Source organism: Eretmochelys imbricata, chromosome 5 (assembly GCF_965152235.1).
Source record: "Eretmochelys imbricata isolate rEreImb1 chromosome 5, rEreImb1.hap1, whole genome shotgun sequence".
In the NCBI taxonomy this organism is placed as follows: Eukaryota; Metazoa; Chordata; order Testudines; family Cheloniidae; genus Eretmochelys; species Eretmochelys imbricata.
The window spans coordinates 135,084,609-135,102,433 of NC_135576.1; the positions used below are offsets into that span (position 1 = coordinate 135,084,609).

Genomic DNA, 17,825 nt, shown 5'->3' on the forward strand with positions numbered 1-17,825 from the left:
TAGTGGTCTGTAAGGCACCTCTAAGGAGTAAACTTAACATGCGTGTTCTCAGATACCAAACATCAAGGCCATGCCTGCACTTGCAGCGATGGGCAGGGTGCCTGTTGCTGCATGTGGCAGTGGGGAAAGGCTCGAGCAGCAGAACACCACGCTGCTAGAAACAGGCACTTCTTGGGAACGCAGGGAGCCACGCAGGGAGCCACGCAGGGAGCCACGCAGGGAGCCACGCAGGGAGCCACGCAGGGAGCGCACCCTGAAGTTCTGTACTCCGCACACCTAAGCAGCGCTGTGCTGTCTACACTATTTATACCCAGGCTGTGGGGGCGTGTAGTGTCTGCACTCTACACACCGCCGTAAGTGCAGTCACGCCTTAGGTTTAGTGAGAGTCACTTTGGCCTTTGGGACAGAATGGAGATAGTCTCATGCTCTGTCAGATTCACCACATTGGCCCCATTATATCAGTTTATTAACGTAAGCAAAGATAGCTGACTGCAAATATGTAGATTGTCTTAATGATTTTCTCCATAGCAGTTGTAATTCTTACAACATGTTGCACAAGCTTCACGTAACCCGTAGAACAATGAACTGTCACCCCCCTTTAGCCCGCTATCCCACTGTAAACCAACTCTCAACCCCTCCCTCAGGCCAGAGGCTGGAAGTGGCATGCATCAGCAGAGCAGTGTGTGGACTGAGCTCACAACTGCACCATGCTCGTAGGCAGAGCAGTGATCTGGAGGGCAGTGGGTTGGCAGTATAAGGCAACTGCCCTTCTGAGAGTAGGGAGAGAAGGGTCTCAGCAGACAGCAGAGAAAGGTGAGCAAATGCTAATTAGATGCCCGTCCTTCAGATGCCCATTCTTCAGTTTAGAAGGCTCAAGACTAGAGCTCAAATGTTAAACGCTCTACTTAGGATTTACAGTTGGTTTTTTAATGGAGCCAGTAGGTAGTAGGAAGAATATAATGTGACCCATTTTCAATCCATCAATGTACAATGAGGAAAACGTTCTGATGTTCCTGAAATGCATAAGCACTTACCTGTCTATACACGTAGTGTTCATTGTATCCAAGCGCATGTACAGCATTTCTGTGGCTTGTGCAAGCTACAAGTGTCTAATTAAGGTAAAGAGGAGTCCAATAAATCAGAGCTTACACTAACTCTTTCCACTTTCCTAGGAGGGTTTGCAGAAGGATTTTTTTCCCCGCAGTAACATCTCACTTTTCAACTATCCCAAGCTGGGGCAAGTCCTGGTAATTTCACAGAAAACAGAAACTGCAGTTTTCCCAATAGGTAGACACTTGTCTCTGCTCATAGAGAGAGTACTTTACAAGACAACGGAAGCTGCACATCTAGTGATACTTGCTGCCATCCAGATTATTATGGAGACCCAAATTTCAGTGACCGCAAAGCACTCTGGCTTCTGAAGAGACAGAGCTTTTTGGAGAGGATGCAGCCTAACACATTAAAGAACTCAGTAAGAAGCAACAAAAACAAACCACCTTCACTCATTTTTATCTTCATTTCTCTAAATACTACACTTGTTTTGCCACATTGTTTTCACCACTAGGGTTAGCAGAGATTTTTGGGGAAGAATTTAAACAGAAGGCAGCTCAAAAATGGATGACAGTCCTCCATGATTCTTAACTGCTAATATTTTTACAGACATGGGGCAATGTAAGATAGCAAGGGGATGACATCCCTGCTATGATGCAGCAAGAAAACTGCAGCAGCTATTTCAGTGACAAACTTGTTGCATAAGTGTATATGCTAAATCTATTAATCTGGGTTGAGTTAGAAACAGACTGAAAATTTTCACCCAATCAAGTCATCCACAGTCAATTTTACATTTTTTGTAATATTAATCTTCTGGAAGCCAGAGTGAGCCTTTAAAGCTGGTTCATTTAAGATCATGACACCACTGAGATACAGGTGTGTCAAAGACTTAACTCTAAATTTCAGGAACTTTATCTAAGCTGTAAAACACAACACAATAGGATCTGAAACTTGATATTGCATAAGTCTTAAACCATACAGACTTTTTAAACTACCTGCACTGTTTAAGTGATGTCCTTATCTCTTCCAGGACAAAGATCTCTACCTGAGTCTTTGCAGGTAAGTAAGGAGAATATAGTCTAACAATTTACTTTTAAAAAAGTTTATTTATAAAACATACATTTTGCTGTTGATCAGGAAGTGATCTCAACATTAACAAGCCTTAGAAGCTCCATTCACTTTCAAGTGAAATTTCTAGTGGTACAACTTACACAAATGCTGCTGCTATTTGTAATTAATTTCAGACCCTGATATTAACAAAGAGTTAATACGCAGAGACAAAGTAACTGAGAAACCAACGTGCTCTGTTCACTGAGTAAATATGTCAGGTTTACTGACAGTGTTTCCTTCATTATGATTCAATAATATGGCATAATTACAGTCATCTCTATTCTAGCACATGGGATTTATTTTTAAAATTAGTGCTTAAAACACTGGAGATTTTCCCCATCACTTTGACACTAGAGTAACAGAACTACAATGGCTATTTGTCTGCATTGTTCTTTCACATACCCAGTACTGATGGGCAAAGTATTTGATTGTTTTATTCAATTGAATAAGGGGAGAAGTCACTGCTAAAATTTATGCCAACGCTCAGTTTTCCAGAGAACAAAGGAAAAAGCATTCAAGCTACCGTGTTCCTCAACAACAAGGAAAGGATACAACTTGTGGTAAAGAGCCAGGTTGAAGTTTGCACAATTCAATCAGAAGTGTTGTGTACATGACCTCAATGTGGGGTGGAACTGGAAGCTGAAACAGTTCTGCGAATACTACCTGGGTGGGGGGAAGGAGGAAAAAAACATGTGATCAGAGCCCTGTCTTGACACACACACACACACACACTTCCACCATCATGTCCGAGTCTGCACAATTCTGACGAACAACAGTATCAAGTGACTATACACCACAAATAAGGCACGTTTCATCTGTTAAACTCTTGCTATGAGGGCTATAAGATGTATTTACAAAATGGATAGCTCCAAAAGAATGCCTCTCCCACTGAGCGCATGCATATACTATTCATACGCAGCCTTGTGAAAGTTTTTGCAACAAGAACTACCGCAAGACCCATTCAGGACCCTCAACACATGCGACACTAAAACCCCACCACCTTAAATGCCACTCTCCTGCTCACTCAACACCCCTACAGTAGCTTAGTGAACAGTCTTCCAAGTTGGCTTGATTTTGAGAGAGACATCTTAAGTTTGAGCCCCTATTGGCTTGTAAACAAAGGAGTCTTGTAAAACTATCAATTCGAACATTTTTTAAACTGAGTTATTGTTCTACATTGTCTACAATCAAAATATTGCATCACTGAGAACTTGAATGAGAAACTATAAACAAAAGTAGACAGTTAAGTTTCATGAACCAATCCAGAGAAGTTACGGAAGGTAAAACAGCAAAAAGGGGAAAATAAAACATTTAGTTTTTATTTAAAGGAGTTAAGGAAATCAGTTAAAATATATTTAAGTTGATGCTGTCCTCAGATATTGCAAAAAAATCTATAAATTAAATTATTTGAAAGAAAGTAAGTTCAGTAGTTAGGAGCATTCCAAACTATACTACAAAACAAAGTTTCAACTTGGTGGCTTTAAATATTAATGCTACTGAAGTAATTTTCTTTAAGCTTGTCTTATTTTGCAAGTTTCTATGAGATTTAAAAAAAAAAACAGTCTGAAAATTGCACCGTATTACAATTTAAAATGCGTACATTTGTATTCGATCCAATCTGTGTTGATGTAAGTACCACAGGTAGCGATGCCAACAGTTCAGGATGCCAAACACTTGCTTTAACACCCTGTTTTCAGTTGATTGTCAAAATTCTAAAGTTAAATTGTTTGGTCTGAAATTCTCCACAACAGGTATTTGGATCTGCATCAAGCTGATTTTGGGGGGGCAAACTGCAAGCAAATGGTTCAGCTCTTTCACAGAATGAAGTCTGGAAAAATAAGTTTTATCCATATTAAAAAAATTCTTAACCATTTCAGTGAGACGTTCCAGCACCTCCATCTTTTGGAAGAGAGTCACCCTGATGTCAGGAATTTGCCATTTGCAGTCCTCATGAAACTCTGCCTCAATCTGGCCAATTTATAAGCCAATAAAAGTTGCAGTTTGTACATGCTTAGTAGAGACATATTAGAGTCTGGAGGCTAAGTTCTTTGAAGATCCCATCTGTATTAAGCATGTTCCATTCTGGGGATGAGCAGGACTTTCCAGGCTCCTGAAAGCCAAGGTCTGTTCTGACATGAGGCACAGGTACTGCAAGCAGGGAGGCTCTCATATCTGTGTGCGCCATGATCTCATGCTGGCAAGCAGCCAAGAGAAGGAAAAAACAAAATTAAGGTTGCCTGTGTAATCTCATTTTGGCTCCCTTGTGTGTATGTATCGATAACTCCAGCCTCATTCAGTGAGCAGGATGAATTGTGCTAAGGGAATGAAGTCAGGGCTGTACAGTTAATGAGGCTGTTGTCTTCTGTCTGACCCTGGACACACTTGTTTCAGAAGTTGAACGGTATAGTGAAGTGAGGAAGAGGACTGCAAAAGAAGGAAGGATGGTCTCATGGTTTAGAAAATTAAATGCAACCCTTGAGTACTGGCTTCTATCCCTGTCTCTGCCACAGTGTTTGAGCGATTATGGGCAAGTCACAAAACAAATTTTCACAAGTATTCACTGGTCTCACTTTTGGGTGCCCAATCTGAGACATCTGGAGTCTGATTTGTAAGAGTGCTGAGCACACTCAACTTCAACTGCAGTCATTGAGAGCTGTGCTCCAAGTTCATGAAATTCATTAAAGTGCTAAGTACCCTGAAAGAAAGAGTCAAGCCATACACTTTTCTGCACACTGAATCAAGTAGGGGTCCTTTATTACATGTGATCATATAATAAAGACTATCATAATGGATAAGAACAAAGGGGACCAAATTAAGAATACCTAGAGAACCTTAATTCCCCAACAACAACAACATGGGTGAAATGAGACAATCACTAAGCTCATGAATGAAGTCACACAGGAAAAATGATGAAAGACAAAAATGCCATACAACTTGAGGGCAAACATTTTTAACGAAAACCATCTCTCCATATGAGACCTCTCAGTCCTCATCCTCAAAAAAATCCTGCACAACACCTTAAAAACAAGCCTGGGAGCTTAAATTCATAACTTTAGCTAGAAGCTAAAAATCATGGACTCAAAGACAATGGATTTATGGCTCATAATTACAAGCTGTGAGTCACTAACCCTCCTTTTTCATACTATTAGAGAGGTGTTAACTCCCTGCTTCACCTTGAATGGTCCCTTGCAATATGTTAGTTCCTTATGCTTAACAATCTAGGAAAGGTACGCAGTGTCACCGCTAAAGAACTCTGTGTAAGCAACAGAACTCAGTGCAATAAAAGATATTACACAGTCGCTCCAATATTGTGGGACCAACACAGCTACAACATTGCCAAATTAGGAAATGCCAGAATGCAGGTTCAGTCTCTGACTTTGCAACTCGAGTGTTCTTTTCGTAGGTAATTTTATTTGATAAGCAGTTACAGTAACTCCTCACTTAACGCTGTAGTTATGTTCCTGAAAAATGCGACTAAGTGAAACTACGTTAAGCGAATCCAATTTCCCCATAAGAATTAATGTAAAAGGGGGAGGGGGGGTCAGGTTCCAGGGAAAAATTTTTTTGCCAGACAAAAGGCATTATATACATTTTAAATAATTTTAAACAAGCAATTTAATACTACAGTCATCACCGCGGAGTATGAAGCTTGGTTGAGGTGGTGGAGTCAGAGAGTGGAAGAGGATGGATTGTCCAGCTGCTCCTCTTGCATGCACAGGCACTGACTTTGCCGGGGGCAGGGGGCTCAACCCTCGGCCCATCCAGCCCACCCCTTCCCCCAAACCCCCACCCTTGACCCGCCTCTTCTCTCCCTCCCTCCCCCTTTACTTCACACACTGCGTCCTCGCTCCTCATCCCTCCCTTCTGAACACTGCAAGCCCATGGGCAGGAGGCAGGGGATGGAGGGGGAAGCACCCGGACAATCAGCTGGCTGACGGGGCGGAGGGGGAGGGGGGGAAGAGGACTGAGGACTTGGCATGCAGGCTCCCCCTCCCTCCTGCCGGGGGCAATCAGCTGGTTTGCATTGTTCAGGAGGAAGGGGAAGGAGGGGCAGACTGCATGCCAAGTCCTCACACCTCTTCTCCCCCCCCCCCCTGCCGCCTAAACGCTGCAAGCCAGCTGATTGCCCCGGCCTCGCGGGGGAGGGGAGACTGCGTGCAGAATCCTCGCTCCTCCCTCCGAAATGCTGCAAGCCAGCTGATTGCTGCGGGCAGGAGGGGGAAGGCGCTGATCCACGGGGTCTACGGGGACCAGGGGGCGTAGGGAGGCTGCCAGCTGTGGAGAAAGCTGGCAGCCAAACAACATAAGAGTGGAGCATTGCATGACTTTAAATGAGCATGTTCCCTAATTGATCAGCAACGTAACAACAAAACAAAATTAACCAGGAAGACTAAGTGAGGAGTTACTGTATTCCCTAAAAAGGCACAACTAAGGTTCAATTTTCAACATAAACCCTGCCTTCTAGGCTTGACTGCTTGTTCACTCAACTCTAGTGTTCCTACCATTAGTCTGCTAATGCCTTTGCATTTCCTTTAAGGACAGAAAATACTTAATGGGCTTTGTAAATTCTTCATATGACCCTAGTGTGTCCTTGATGGAGATCCGGATACCTTAGAACCCAGCCACTTCGAATTCTACACCAGAGTTAAAGATCAATCCAAAGTGAAAGCACTTCACTGCACTCTATTATTCTGAGATTCTAGCTTTAGAAGACTTAACAGTAAATTCTACTGTGCATACATTCAATTATTCAATTTTTAAAACTGACAAACATTGCTCCAAGTGCAGCTGTTTCCTAAATGAGGCAAGCTCAAACTAGACAGCTGTTTGAGTTAAGTATGCACAAAATTTCGAATTAAAACATAGTGATTTAAGAAACACCATGTACAAATGTCTACTTAACCAATTTAACTCAAAGATTCCAAAACTAATTTCACCTCTGATCAGACCACGCCAGGAAGACTGCAGCCCAAAAGTAATGTTTTCCAAAGTTATGAACAATCAAAAGAGGAGGTTTAGAGTGCTTACAGCAGGAGCTACTGCAGTATTAGAAGAGAACCAAGAACAGTAAGAAAAGGAGGACTTGTGGCACCTTCGAGACTAACCAATTTATCTGAGCATAAGCTTTCGTGAGTTACAGCTCACTTCATCGGATGCAAGCTGTAGCTCACGAAAGCTTATGCTCAAATAAATTGGTTAGTCTCTAAGGTGCCACAAGTACTCCTTTTCTTTTTGCAATACAGATTAACACGGCTGCTACTCTGAAACCTGTCAAAAGAACAGTAAGGAAATGAAGGTAATTTGCTTCTGGACTGAGAAAGTCGTAAAATGAAATACAAGTATTTTGCATAATTGCCATCTTGGCCTTTACAACAGCACTGCATTCTCCCATCCTGCCATCATAAATGCCTAATCATATGGACTTCCAAAAAAAGTTACATGAGAAACGTGTTAGCATCTTAAATAGTGGCTGCGCTTTCAACTTGAATTTCTTACGCCAAAAAAGAAGGTTAAAAGATTAAACTTACTCCTGGACAATAAGGTAAAACTTTTAGTTTTCCCAAAAGGATCGTTAGTCAGAATCTCTTGATTTAAGTAAGTTTATGAAGGAGCGGTGGGCACGTAACCACAGTTAAGATTGAACAACAGTTTCATTTAATTCAGGCTCAGAATTGAGGCTGGTCTGTGTCCCAAGATGTGGTGCATAAGACCAAGTTTCTAAAATGAAATGCCAGAGGTCACTAAATGCTGAAATGGGAACTCCAGATTGGCACATCCTGCTTTGTAAGTACCATCAGTACTCCAAGGAACCACAGGATGATCCCTACCAAGTTCAAACTGATGACTCCACTCCACTAACATCGCATCCAGCACACAGTAAGGCACACTGGGCCATCACTTAACCCACATACTTGAGTGTCTTGTGCTGACAGGGTACCAAATGCATCAAGGCACTGAGTGCTAGATAACTGGAGTGTTCATCAGAGATCAACTGCAGGACAGGAGCCCCACACCTGAGTGGCTAACCTGGAGTTTTTTTACAGCTAGTTGTAATGAGGAAGGAAGAGTTCTAGGCCTGGCTTCAGAAACTTTATGGGATGAAGTGAGCTAAACCCTAGGGCCTAGGCCACGAATCCTTTAAGCACCTAGCATAACTGGGCATGGTTTGCACAGCACTTTGAAGAAAGATGGAGCACCTTAGCCCTCCATCAGTGAGGCAGAAGTACACATGTATCGAAGCTTAAATGGCATTTCCCTTTTCTATTGGTTAGTTCACATTATTTCTATTATTCAAATGACTTTTTAAAAAGAAGGGAAATTCCCCAGACAAAAGCATTCGTTAAACTGGCATTAAGGTTGAAAGTGATGCTTCACTGACTTGAATGTTAGAGGTCTTACAAGAGCATAGCAGTTTTCTTTTTTTACTAACACTGAATTTTCCAGTTTCTCAGACAAAAGAAACCAAAGAACTTTGTAGTTTTGTTAAAGACACATTCATAGACAGGAAGATTACCAGTCACGGTCAAGCAACCTGTAACACCCACTTTCCATTTCCCCTTGTTACCTTCTTACCTACAAACCTTATTACTTTCATATCCTACTCAGATTAGTGATTGAAGAGGAGGCCCCTGCATACGTTTCTGATTTGGAATTTTTTGAAGGCCTTTAAGCAGTCTTTAATTGAGAATGATAAATTATTTCTTATGGAGATTGTGTACAGCCAGCACAAGACTTTGTACAACAACTCTCTGATTAACACTAAAGGCAGTTTAGGGTTTGTAGCTACTGATAAGATAAAACTATTATGGAGAGATAAAGCAATCTCCATTTCTGCTGTTTCTTTGGCCTGAATAGGGGTAAAGACGAGGTGGTTTGGTTGACCTAATAATATGAGATTCCTGGTTTTAAAAAAATTTGGGGATTTTGGATTGTAAACCTTTAATTCCCAGAGTGATTTTGTTTAGCCATTCACCCGTAAGATTATCACCTGCTCGTAAGTTTAACTGAACTTCCTAGTTTTAATGTTTGATTTTTCATAGAGGCCTTGCAAAACAAGTTGCAGTTAACACTCAAGTCACCACATTCAACCTTATATCCAATTTAACGTACAAAGTTCTGCATGACTGCATCAGCCTTTGAGAGTTCTCTGAATAGAGGAACTGACTGAGAACCTACATTTGTCTTCCCACTCACATTTGTAGTTATTAAAAATCCCTCCACCCGGAGAGGTGACTATGGAAAAAGAAACATCACTAAACAGCCAGAAATTGACCTCAAATTAAAAGCTAAAACCTTTTGGGACGTGACATACAGTGCTTTAAGCAACTCAGAAAACTAACTAGTAAGAGACAAAGGTTGGGGGGAAGGTGGGGGAGGTTTGGATTAACAAAATTCTTTTCAGTACTAAAAATCTTTAAAAAAGACCATCTCAGAGATGGCCTATCAGCATGTTAGCCAGCTACGAAAAAACCCAGGTAAAACTTGAGAAATGCCATTATTTGAAATACTATTGCAATAGAAGTAACTGAACTTGATCCACTTATTAAAACTGCAGGACGATAATCTAATACAGTGAGAAACTACATCCTAGCCTTCAGGCTACTCAAATACCCAAAGAATGGAATACAATGGTTTGGAGTCTATTATTTAGGAAGTAAAGGTATCATTGTACAAGATGCAGTGTGTAAAATGCATACCTCAACTATATGATAGTTCAAAGGGATCTTGTTATTTCCTGGATAGCTCAGTAGCTGTGCAGCACTGCAAAAATAAATACATGCGAGTTAGAATGCAACACATTAGATATTGTCTAGGTACCAAGAAATGATGATTTATGGAATAGTTCATTTTTTGCATGAAGGCTCTCAGATTGACAGGTCTGAAGACTGAAGTCAACTATTTATACACAACAGGTGCAACACAAGCATCAGTGCACGCTTACCCACAGATATGCCTGAACCATAACCAGGAGGGACATGTTTATTTTCATGCATATGCAATTCTTGAATACTCAGACTACTAACAAAGATATCATCTAGTATAAGTTTTGTGGTAGTTTGCATAATGTTGGTACCTGCCCACCTGAAAGCTGGACTGAAATCAAACTCAGCTCATATAAGCCAGACAAAAACCTGCCAGTCACCACTTGCCTTGCCTGGATTTGATTCATGAACCAAAATGAAGAGTATCTCATTAGCAAGTGCCTGCCGAGCCACCTCCCCATGGCCCTTATTTTACCATTGATATTTGAATATAGGATGAGCTAATGGAAAATACAAGAGGCCTTCTGACTTTTGCAATATCATTTAATGAACACTTCATTATCCAGCATTCGTCCCAAAGGAAAATAATGCCACTCTTCAAATAGTCTAAGTCCAGTCCACTTGCACTTATTTATAACTACCTCTAGATAATTTCCACAAGCAAAGTGGAAAGACTAAGACCGGAATCCTCCCATTAATCGTAACAGTCAAAGTCTTCACAAGAACACAGAGCTTTCTGATTCCACAGAAACTAGAAATCCTACCAGTCATTGTGCAAGAACCGTTGCCACAAACACTAATCCTGCCTGTTTATCACTAAGCACCACTAAGCACTGGTCTACACTATGGGGTTAGGTCAAATTTAGCCACATTAAGTCGATTTTAAAATGAATGTGTCCACACAACCAAGCCCATTCTGTCGACTTAAAGGGCTCTTAAAATCGACTTCTGTACTCCTCCCCAGCGAGGGGAGTACTGCTAAAATCGACCTTGCTGGGTTGAATTTGAGGTAGTGCAGATGCAAATCGATGGTATTGGCCTCTGGGAGCTATCCCAGAGTGCTCCATTGTGACCGCTCTGGACAGCACTTTGAACTCCAATGCACTAGCCAGGTACACAGGAAAAGCTCCGGGAACTTCTGAATTTCATTTCCTGTTTGGTCAGTGTGGCGAACTCAGCAGCATAGGTGACCATGCAGTCCCCTCAGAATCGTAGAATGTTTCTATGCTCCCCCTATCATCTCTGTCTCTGAGATAAACGCAGATTACAAGGCGAAAAAAACGCACTCGTGATAACATGTTTTCCGAGCTCATGCAGTCCTCCAGCACGGATAGGGCACAGCTTAAAGCATGGAGGCATTCAGTGGCAGAGGCCAGAAAAGAAATAAGTGAGCGCGAAGAGTAGAGGCAGGACACGATGCTGAGGCTAATGGGGGAGCAAACTGACATAACGAAGCATGTGTTGGAGGTGCACGAAAGCCAACAAGAGCACAGACTCCCGCTGTATCCACTGTATAACCGCCTACTCTCCTCCCCAAGTTCCGTAGCCTCCTCACCCAGATGCCCAAGAACACGGGGAGGGGAGGCGAGGTGAGGCTCCAGGCACCCAGCCACTCCACTCCAGAGGATGGCCCAAGCAACAGAAGGCTGTCATTCAAACTGTTTGATTTTCAGTGTGGCTACAATAAGCAACGTGGCCTTGTCCTTCCCTCCTCCCCCACCCAGGCTACCTAGTCCGTTATCTTTTATTTTTATTTATTTTTTTTTAAGAAAGAAAGAATGCATGGTTTCAAAACAATAGTTACTTTATTTCAAAGAGGGGAGGGTGGCTGGCTTACAGGGAATTAAAATCAACAAAGGGGGCGGATTTGCATCAAGGAGAAACACAAACAACTGTCACACAGAAGCCTGGCCAGTCATGAAACTGGTTTTCAAAGCCTCTCTGCTGCGCAGCGCGCCTTGCTGTGCTCTTCTAATCACCCCGCCATAAACGTCTCCCCCTTACTCTCACAGATATGGAGCACACAGCAAGCAGCAATAACAATGGGAACACTGGTTGCACTGAGGTCTGACCTAGTCAGCAAACAGCGCCAGCGAGCTTTTAAACGTCCAAAGGCACAGTCTACCACCATTCTGCACTTGCTCAGCCTACAGTTGAACTGCTGCTTACTACTGTCCACGCTTCATGAGCCATAGGAGCAAGGGGTAGGCTGGGGTAGGTGCAACCGTGCGGTGCTGCCAGCTGGGAGAGCAGCCTTACGCAGAAGACTCCAGCTCACAAGATATTCCAGGCAGGACTGAATCTCCATGAGACGAAACTTAAAGGAGAATGACCTGGAGTCTCTGGCTCCCATTCGGTGCTCTAAGAGGAGGACAGCCATGTCTGTCCAGGCGCCCCGATCGACCTCACCGAGGTCTGCCAGGAGTACCCAGGAAACGTACGATGGCTATCAGTCCTACTGCACCGTCTGCCGCGAAGGCAAGGAGCTGCTGCTGTGTAGCAATGCAGTACTGCATCTGCCAGCAGCACCCAGGAGATGAACGGTGATGGTGAGCTGAGCGGGCTCCATGCTTGCCGTGGTATGGCGTCTGCATGGGTAACCCAGGAAAAAAGGCGCGAAACATTGTCTGCCATTGCTTTCATGGAGGGAGGGAGGCCTGACGACATATACCCAAAACCACCCACGACAATGTTTTTGCCCCATCAGATATTGGGAGCTTAACCCAGAATTCTAATGGGCAGCGGGAACTGTGGGATAGCTACTGTAAATCTATGCTAGCCACGGTAATGAGGACGCACTCCGCCAACTTAATGTGCTTAGTGTGGACATACGTGATCGACTGTATAAAATCGACTTCTATAAAATCGTCCTAATTTCGTAGTGCAGACATACCCTAAATGTCTACACTAAGGCTACTGGCTCTTTTTTGGAAGCAATTTTAAAATTTAAAAACTTAGTGGAATGCAGGAATATAATTTCTTAACTTCTTCATCTCAAGCTTTTGGACAACATTATTTCAGGATTTTTAAGGTCTCCTCTGAAAGTCATGATGCTTAAGATAGAAAGCTAAAAAAAATCAGGAAGGGGTATTGTGGTATCATACCACTTTTCCTTTATTCACTCAGTGAAAAGACTTCTTACCATGTTTTTCTCTCTTTCCAGTGGGATTTGATGATGCAGTGAAGGTTCTCTTCAATTACAAATCTCTCAACCGAATGACTACCAGGCATAACAGGACCCTATTAAAAAAGGAATTAAGATATATGAAAAGCCACTATTACAAGCGACTAGTTTTATTATACCGACCTGGGGAAGTGAGGAAACAGAATGACAGAGAGAGACGGGTACCCAGAAGTCACCTACTACAGGACAGGCCCTAACTAGGAAAATAACAGAACACCAGTGGCCATCACATACAGCCTCCAGCTAAAACCTCTCCAGCTCATCATCAACGATCTACAACCTACCCCGGAAAACGATCCCTCACTCTCACAGACCTTGGGAGGCAGGCCAGTCCTTGCTTACAGACAGCTCCCCAACCTGAAGCAAATACTCACCAGCAACTACACACCACAGAAACACTAACCCAGGAACCAATCCCGTTGCCTACTCTGTCCCCATATCTACTCTTGCGACACCATCGGAGGACCCAACCACATCAGCCACACCATCAGGGGCTCATTCACCTGCACATCTACTAACGTGATATACGCTATCATGTGCCAGCAATGCCCCTCTACCATGTACATTGGCCAAACCAGACAATCTCTATGTAAAAGAATAAATGGACACAAATCAGACTTTAGGAATGGTAACATACAAAAGCCAGGAGAACACTTCAATCTCCCTGGACATTCAACAGATTTAAAAGTAGCCATCCTTCAACAAAAAACCTCCAAAAACAGACTTCAAAGAGAAACTGCAGAACTGCAATTCATTTGCAAACTTAACACCATTAATTTAGGCCTGAACAGGGACTGGGAGTGGCTGGCTAACTACAAAAGCAATTTTCCCTCTCTGGGTATTGACACCTCCTCATCAGCTATTGGGAGTGGACCACATCCACCCTGACTGAACTGGCTTGGTCAACACTGGTTCTCCCCTTGTGAGGTAACTCCCTTCTCTTCATGTGCCAGTATATTTATGCCTATACCTGTAATTTTCACTCCACGCATCTGAAGTGGGTTTTTTTTAACCCATGAAAGCTTATGCCCCAATAAATCTGTTAGTAGTCTTTACGGTGCCACCAGACTCCTCGTTGTTTTTGTAGTTCTATTATAAATAATTATTCACATGGATTGAACACTATTTGCTGTTGGGTATAAAAACTTCCTCGAAGCAATCTGTTTCATCAAGTGTTTTAAACTGCTAAAATACAAAGGGGGAGTTTCAAATAAAATGACATCCTTAAAGACAATTTCAAACAAAGAACAGACAGCACTAGAATTCATACCTAGCTTTTTGTATCAGGTTGTCTTGTTTGTAGATGAGACCTCAGTTCACTTATATTAAAGTTCTAATACCCAGATACAATTTCAGCTGCGCCTCTTTTGACCTGGTTACTGGTCATTTTCATCACTCAAATGTTGTTTTTAACCTAAGCTTCCAAGAATATATTCAGCACTTCTGCACAATTTCTTCCTGTCATATTCCCCATTGCCCCACACACCACCTTTACCCCAACTGCTTCTGAATATTACACAAAATGGCTACAATTCATAATAAGAGTTACTCCACATGTAAAGACCGCATCAATAGGCACATTGATACTGCATCCTTTTCAGCTACCACAAGGAAGGTCAGACTATGTCATCCGTATCAACCAAAAAAACCAAGATTCGAGGCACCCCCTTCCCACATTTATAGCAAGTAAATCTGACTTCTCACTTCCCATGCTGGGCATGCTTTTCATGTTTCCAGATATAGTAAAGAAAGGGTTACATAAATACACTAAAATAGACAGGAGTAGTTAACTAAATGTATCGCTATTTAATGGCAATGCATTCTCAGATTATACCAATAGTCCTTGAAAGGCAATCATGGCAGTGAGAAAGTTACTTGCTCTTCCCATAATGGTTAGGATACCAACTTCTGTTAACAGAAAGATTTAGAAAATATTTTTGAATACACATGAGGTCAAAATTAGCGTGTGCAGTATTTGGCACTGTTTAAAAGTTTTTAAACATAGAATAGATGACATGGTATAACAGTTTTATTAATGAGAGTCTGGCATAATACTTCACTACTCACAAACTGGAAAAGCCACGAGGCAGGCCAACCATCCCAAATGAGTACCAATAAAACATTTAAACCATGGTATCATATACTATACATACCATATATTATAGAATAACTTCTACAATTATTTTATAAAATCTTCATGGAGGTTTTTTGTTTTTTTTTTTAAATGTACCTCTGCCTGTTAAACAAAGCACTGCAATTACCATGCACCCTAAATGTACAGGGCTCTGCAGGTGATCCAGTAGTTTTTTCTATACCTAAAAATGCACAATTCAAAGTCAGTTATTTCAAGCACCAGGTCTCATCAGAAGTGGAGATTCTCCCATTTTCAACAATATAAGGATCCTGTTTCTAGCTCAGCAAGGTAGTGTAACAACAGACTTAAACGCTGAGACTTTTTTTTGCGGAAAAGTTATTAATGTTCTAGGACAGAACATTGCCCCCTTTGGGCCCAGGTAAATAATTTTGGTGGAGGGGAGAAAAGGACATTATGCATTTGGGGGAAGGTTTCTCTGGCAGACTTTTTAAAAAACCCACTCAGCTGTTTGAAGCTACTCAGGGGTTTGGAACATCAGAAATCATCTCAGTGAGACAGATTAGTGGGCTAAGACCAGGTGAGGGTAGCTAAAGGTGCACCTTAAATTCATTTATCATACAGTATCTTACATGCACATTATGACATATATTATAAAATCAGGGGTGGCCAATCTGAGCCTGAGAAGGAGCCAGAATTTACCAATGTATATTGCCAAAGAGCCACAGTGATACGTCAGCAGCCCCCCCCTGCCCCCTTATCTCCCAATCAGCTGTTTTGTGGCATGCAGGAGGCTCTGGGGGGAGGGCCCTGCAGGCTGAGGAGAGGAGTGGAGGGGGGGCAGGGCCTGTGGCAGAGCCAGGGGCTAAGCAGTGAGCACCCCGGCACATTGGAAAATTGACGCCTGTAGCTCCGGCCCCGGAGTCGGTGCCTAGACAAGGAGCCGCATATTAACTTCTGAAGAGCCGCATGTGGCTCCGGAGCCCCAGGTTGGCCACTGCTGTTATAAGTGTTTGTACATGTTAAAATATTAACTCTGGCAATTTTCAATTGTCAAACGAAGCTGACATGTATGATTACATGAACTGCCAAAGTAAATTTTTCATGTTGGCGTCTTCCCAGCGACATCAAAACATTACCGCTGATCCTTCACACTGGTTATCAGTCCATAAAAAGGGGGGGAGAGGGGGAAGTCTCACCCTGCATTGATCTGAGTTTCCACCAGCTTTATGACCCTTGCTGTAGATTTAGATGTCAGTATGCAAAACCCTCGCTTTCCTCCACCTCCTGAAGACCACATACCTCAGGGTCATCTGTGTAGTCAAACATTCGAAAGAGAACTCTTGGCATAGGGTAAACCGAATCTTCAGTGTGAGGGGGTGGGGTAAAAGGAGGCAGATTGTGCTGCAGGGCTTCACAGAGGATGCTGTCAAAGGCAAGGTAGGGCCTCAGAATGTGTCTTTCCTGCCAGCGGTCTTTTTTCAACTTCTGAATCTGGGCCCAAAGGCAGTCTAAATACTAAAAACAAGACAGGAAATATTTTTAAATATCAGATAAAGTATCTCAGGAAATTACAAAATTCTATATTGTCATTCGCAAGAGCTTAGTTCCTCCATCAGCCACTCCAGAAAGCCCTTCAGAGCGCCAGGCATTTTCAAAAAAGGATTTCCTCATTACCGAACTCTATCACTCACACGCTCGGAAAAACAAGGCATCTGGCTACGCTGCTTATTAGCAACCATCTATTCATTTAGGAGATAAGAGACTGATTGTTTAAATTTAGTAATTCTATACACAGAAGAAAGTAGCCTTCATAGTTCCACACATTCACAAGTGTTGCCACTTTTAAAATTCTACTAATAAAAAAATACCCCAGTGCTCAACTATTGTTAGTGATGGGGCGTGTATAAGCTTATGATACATTCAACACAAGCAGGAGCAGCAGCAAATTCTCTCTTAAGTCACAAATGAGAGAAAACAAGGGAAATACTGAGACAAGAGACAATTGCTTCTAACTACAATTTTCTATGTTTCGGGTCAACAGAAGCTATAACAATTCTTATTTTCTGTATATCTTGACTTTAGAAAACAAAATGAAAACTTTGTTAGAGAATCTTTCAGAAATTGATTGATACTTTATTTACTCAGTAATCAGCACTTTTAACCATGCTACATCCCTGTACATTTTGCATCTTGCCTGTAGCTTCTCAATATCCTGATGGTAGCATGTTCCCATGAGGACACAGGGTGAGGAGTCATATTCCCTCTTTGCTTAATGAGCCTGCAGTGCAGAATGTAGCACATGCGGAAGTCCGTATCTACCTCTCACTAGGGGCACCAGGACGTGGGGGAGGGCGGGCAAGAGGTCTGGCCCGTCTACTTTTTGCCACAGGCTCAACCCCCTGCCCCTCCTCTTCCCCCTAAGGTCCTGCCCGTTGGACAGGCCAGAAGCAGCTCCCGTTCCAGGTAAGAGGCAACCAGAGAAGCTGTGGGGAGCATGGACTGTCCTCCCCCCACCCTCCCCCGAGCAGCCCTTGGCCCGTGTCCCCACCCCCAGACTCCTCCACCCAGGGAAAGTGGAGGGTCCGTGGCTCCCCACAGCTGCCTGGGCAGCTCTTACATTGCC

At 42.7% G+C, this 17,825-nt stretch overlaps 1 protein-coding gene across 2 annotated transcripts in view; it reads right to left on the reverse strand.

Annotated features, from left to right (window-relative positions):
* The window catches only part of NCBP1 (nuclear cap binding protein subunit 1), a 60,231-nt gene that overhangs the window by 24,734 nt on the left and 17,672 nt on the right, over nt 1–17,825 (reverse strand). For both annotated transcript variants that reach the window (XM_077817968.1, XM_077817967.1), the window contains exons 8-12: nt 16,502–16,717; nt 13,066–13,163; nt 9,858–9,921; nt 2,713–2,823; nt 1,035–1,099 (exon numbers count right to left, since the gene is read on the reverse strand). In XM_077817968.1, the coding sequence (XP_077674094.1) occupies nt 1,035–1,099; nt 2,713–2,823; nt 9,858–9,921; nt 13,066–13,163; nt 16,502–16,717 (554 nt within the window). The remainder of the gene's footprint in view (nt 1–1,034; nt 1,100–2,712; nt 2,824–9,857; nt 9,922–13,065; nt 13,164–16,501; nt 16,718–17,825) is intronic.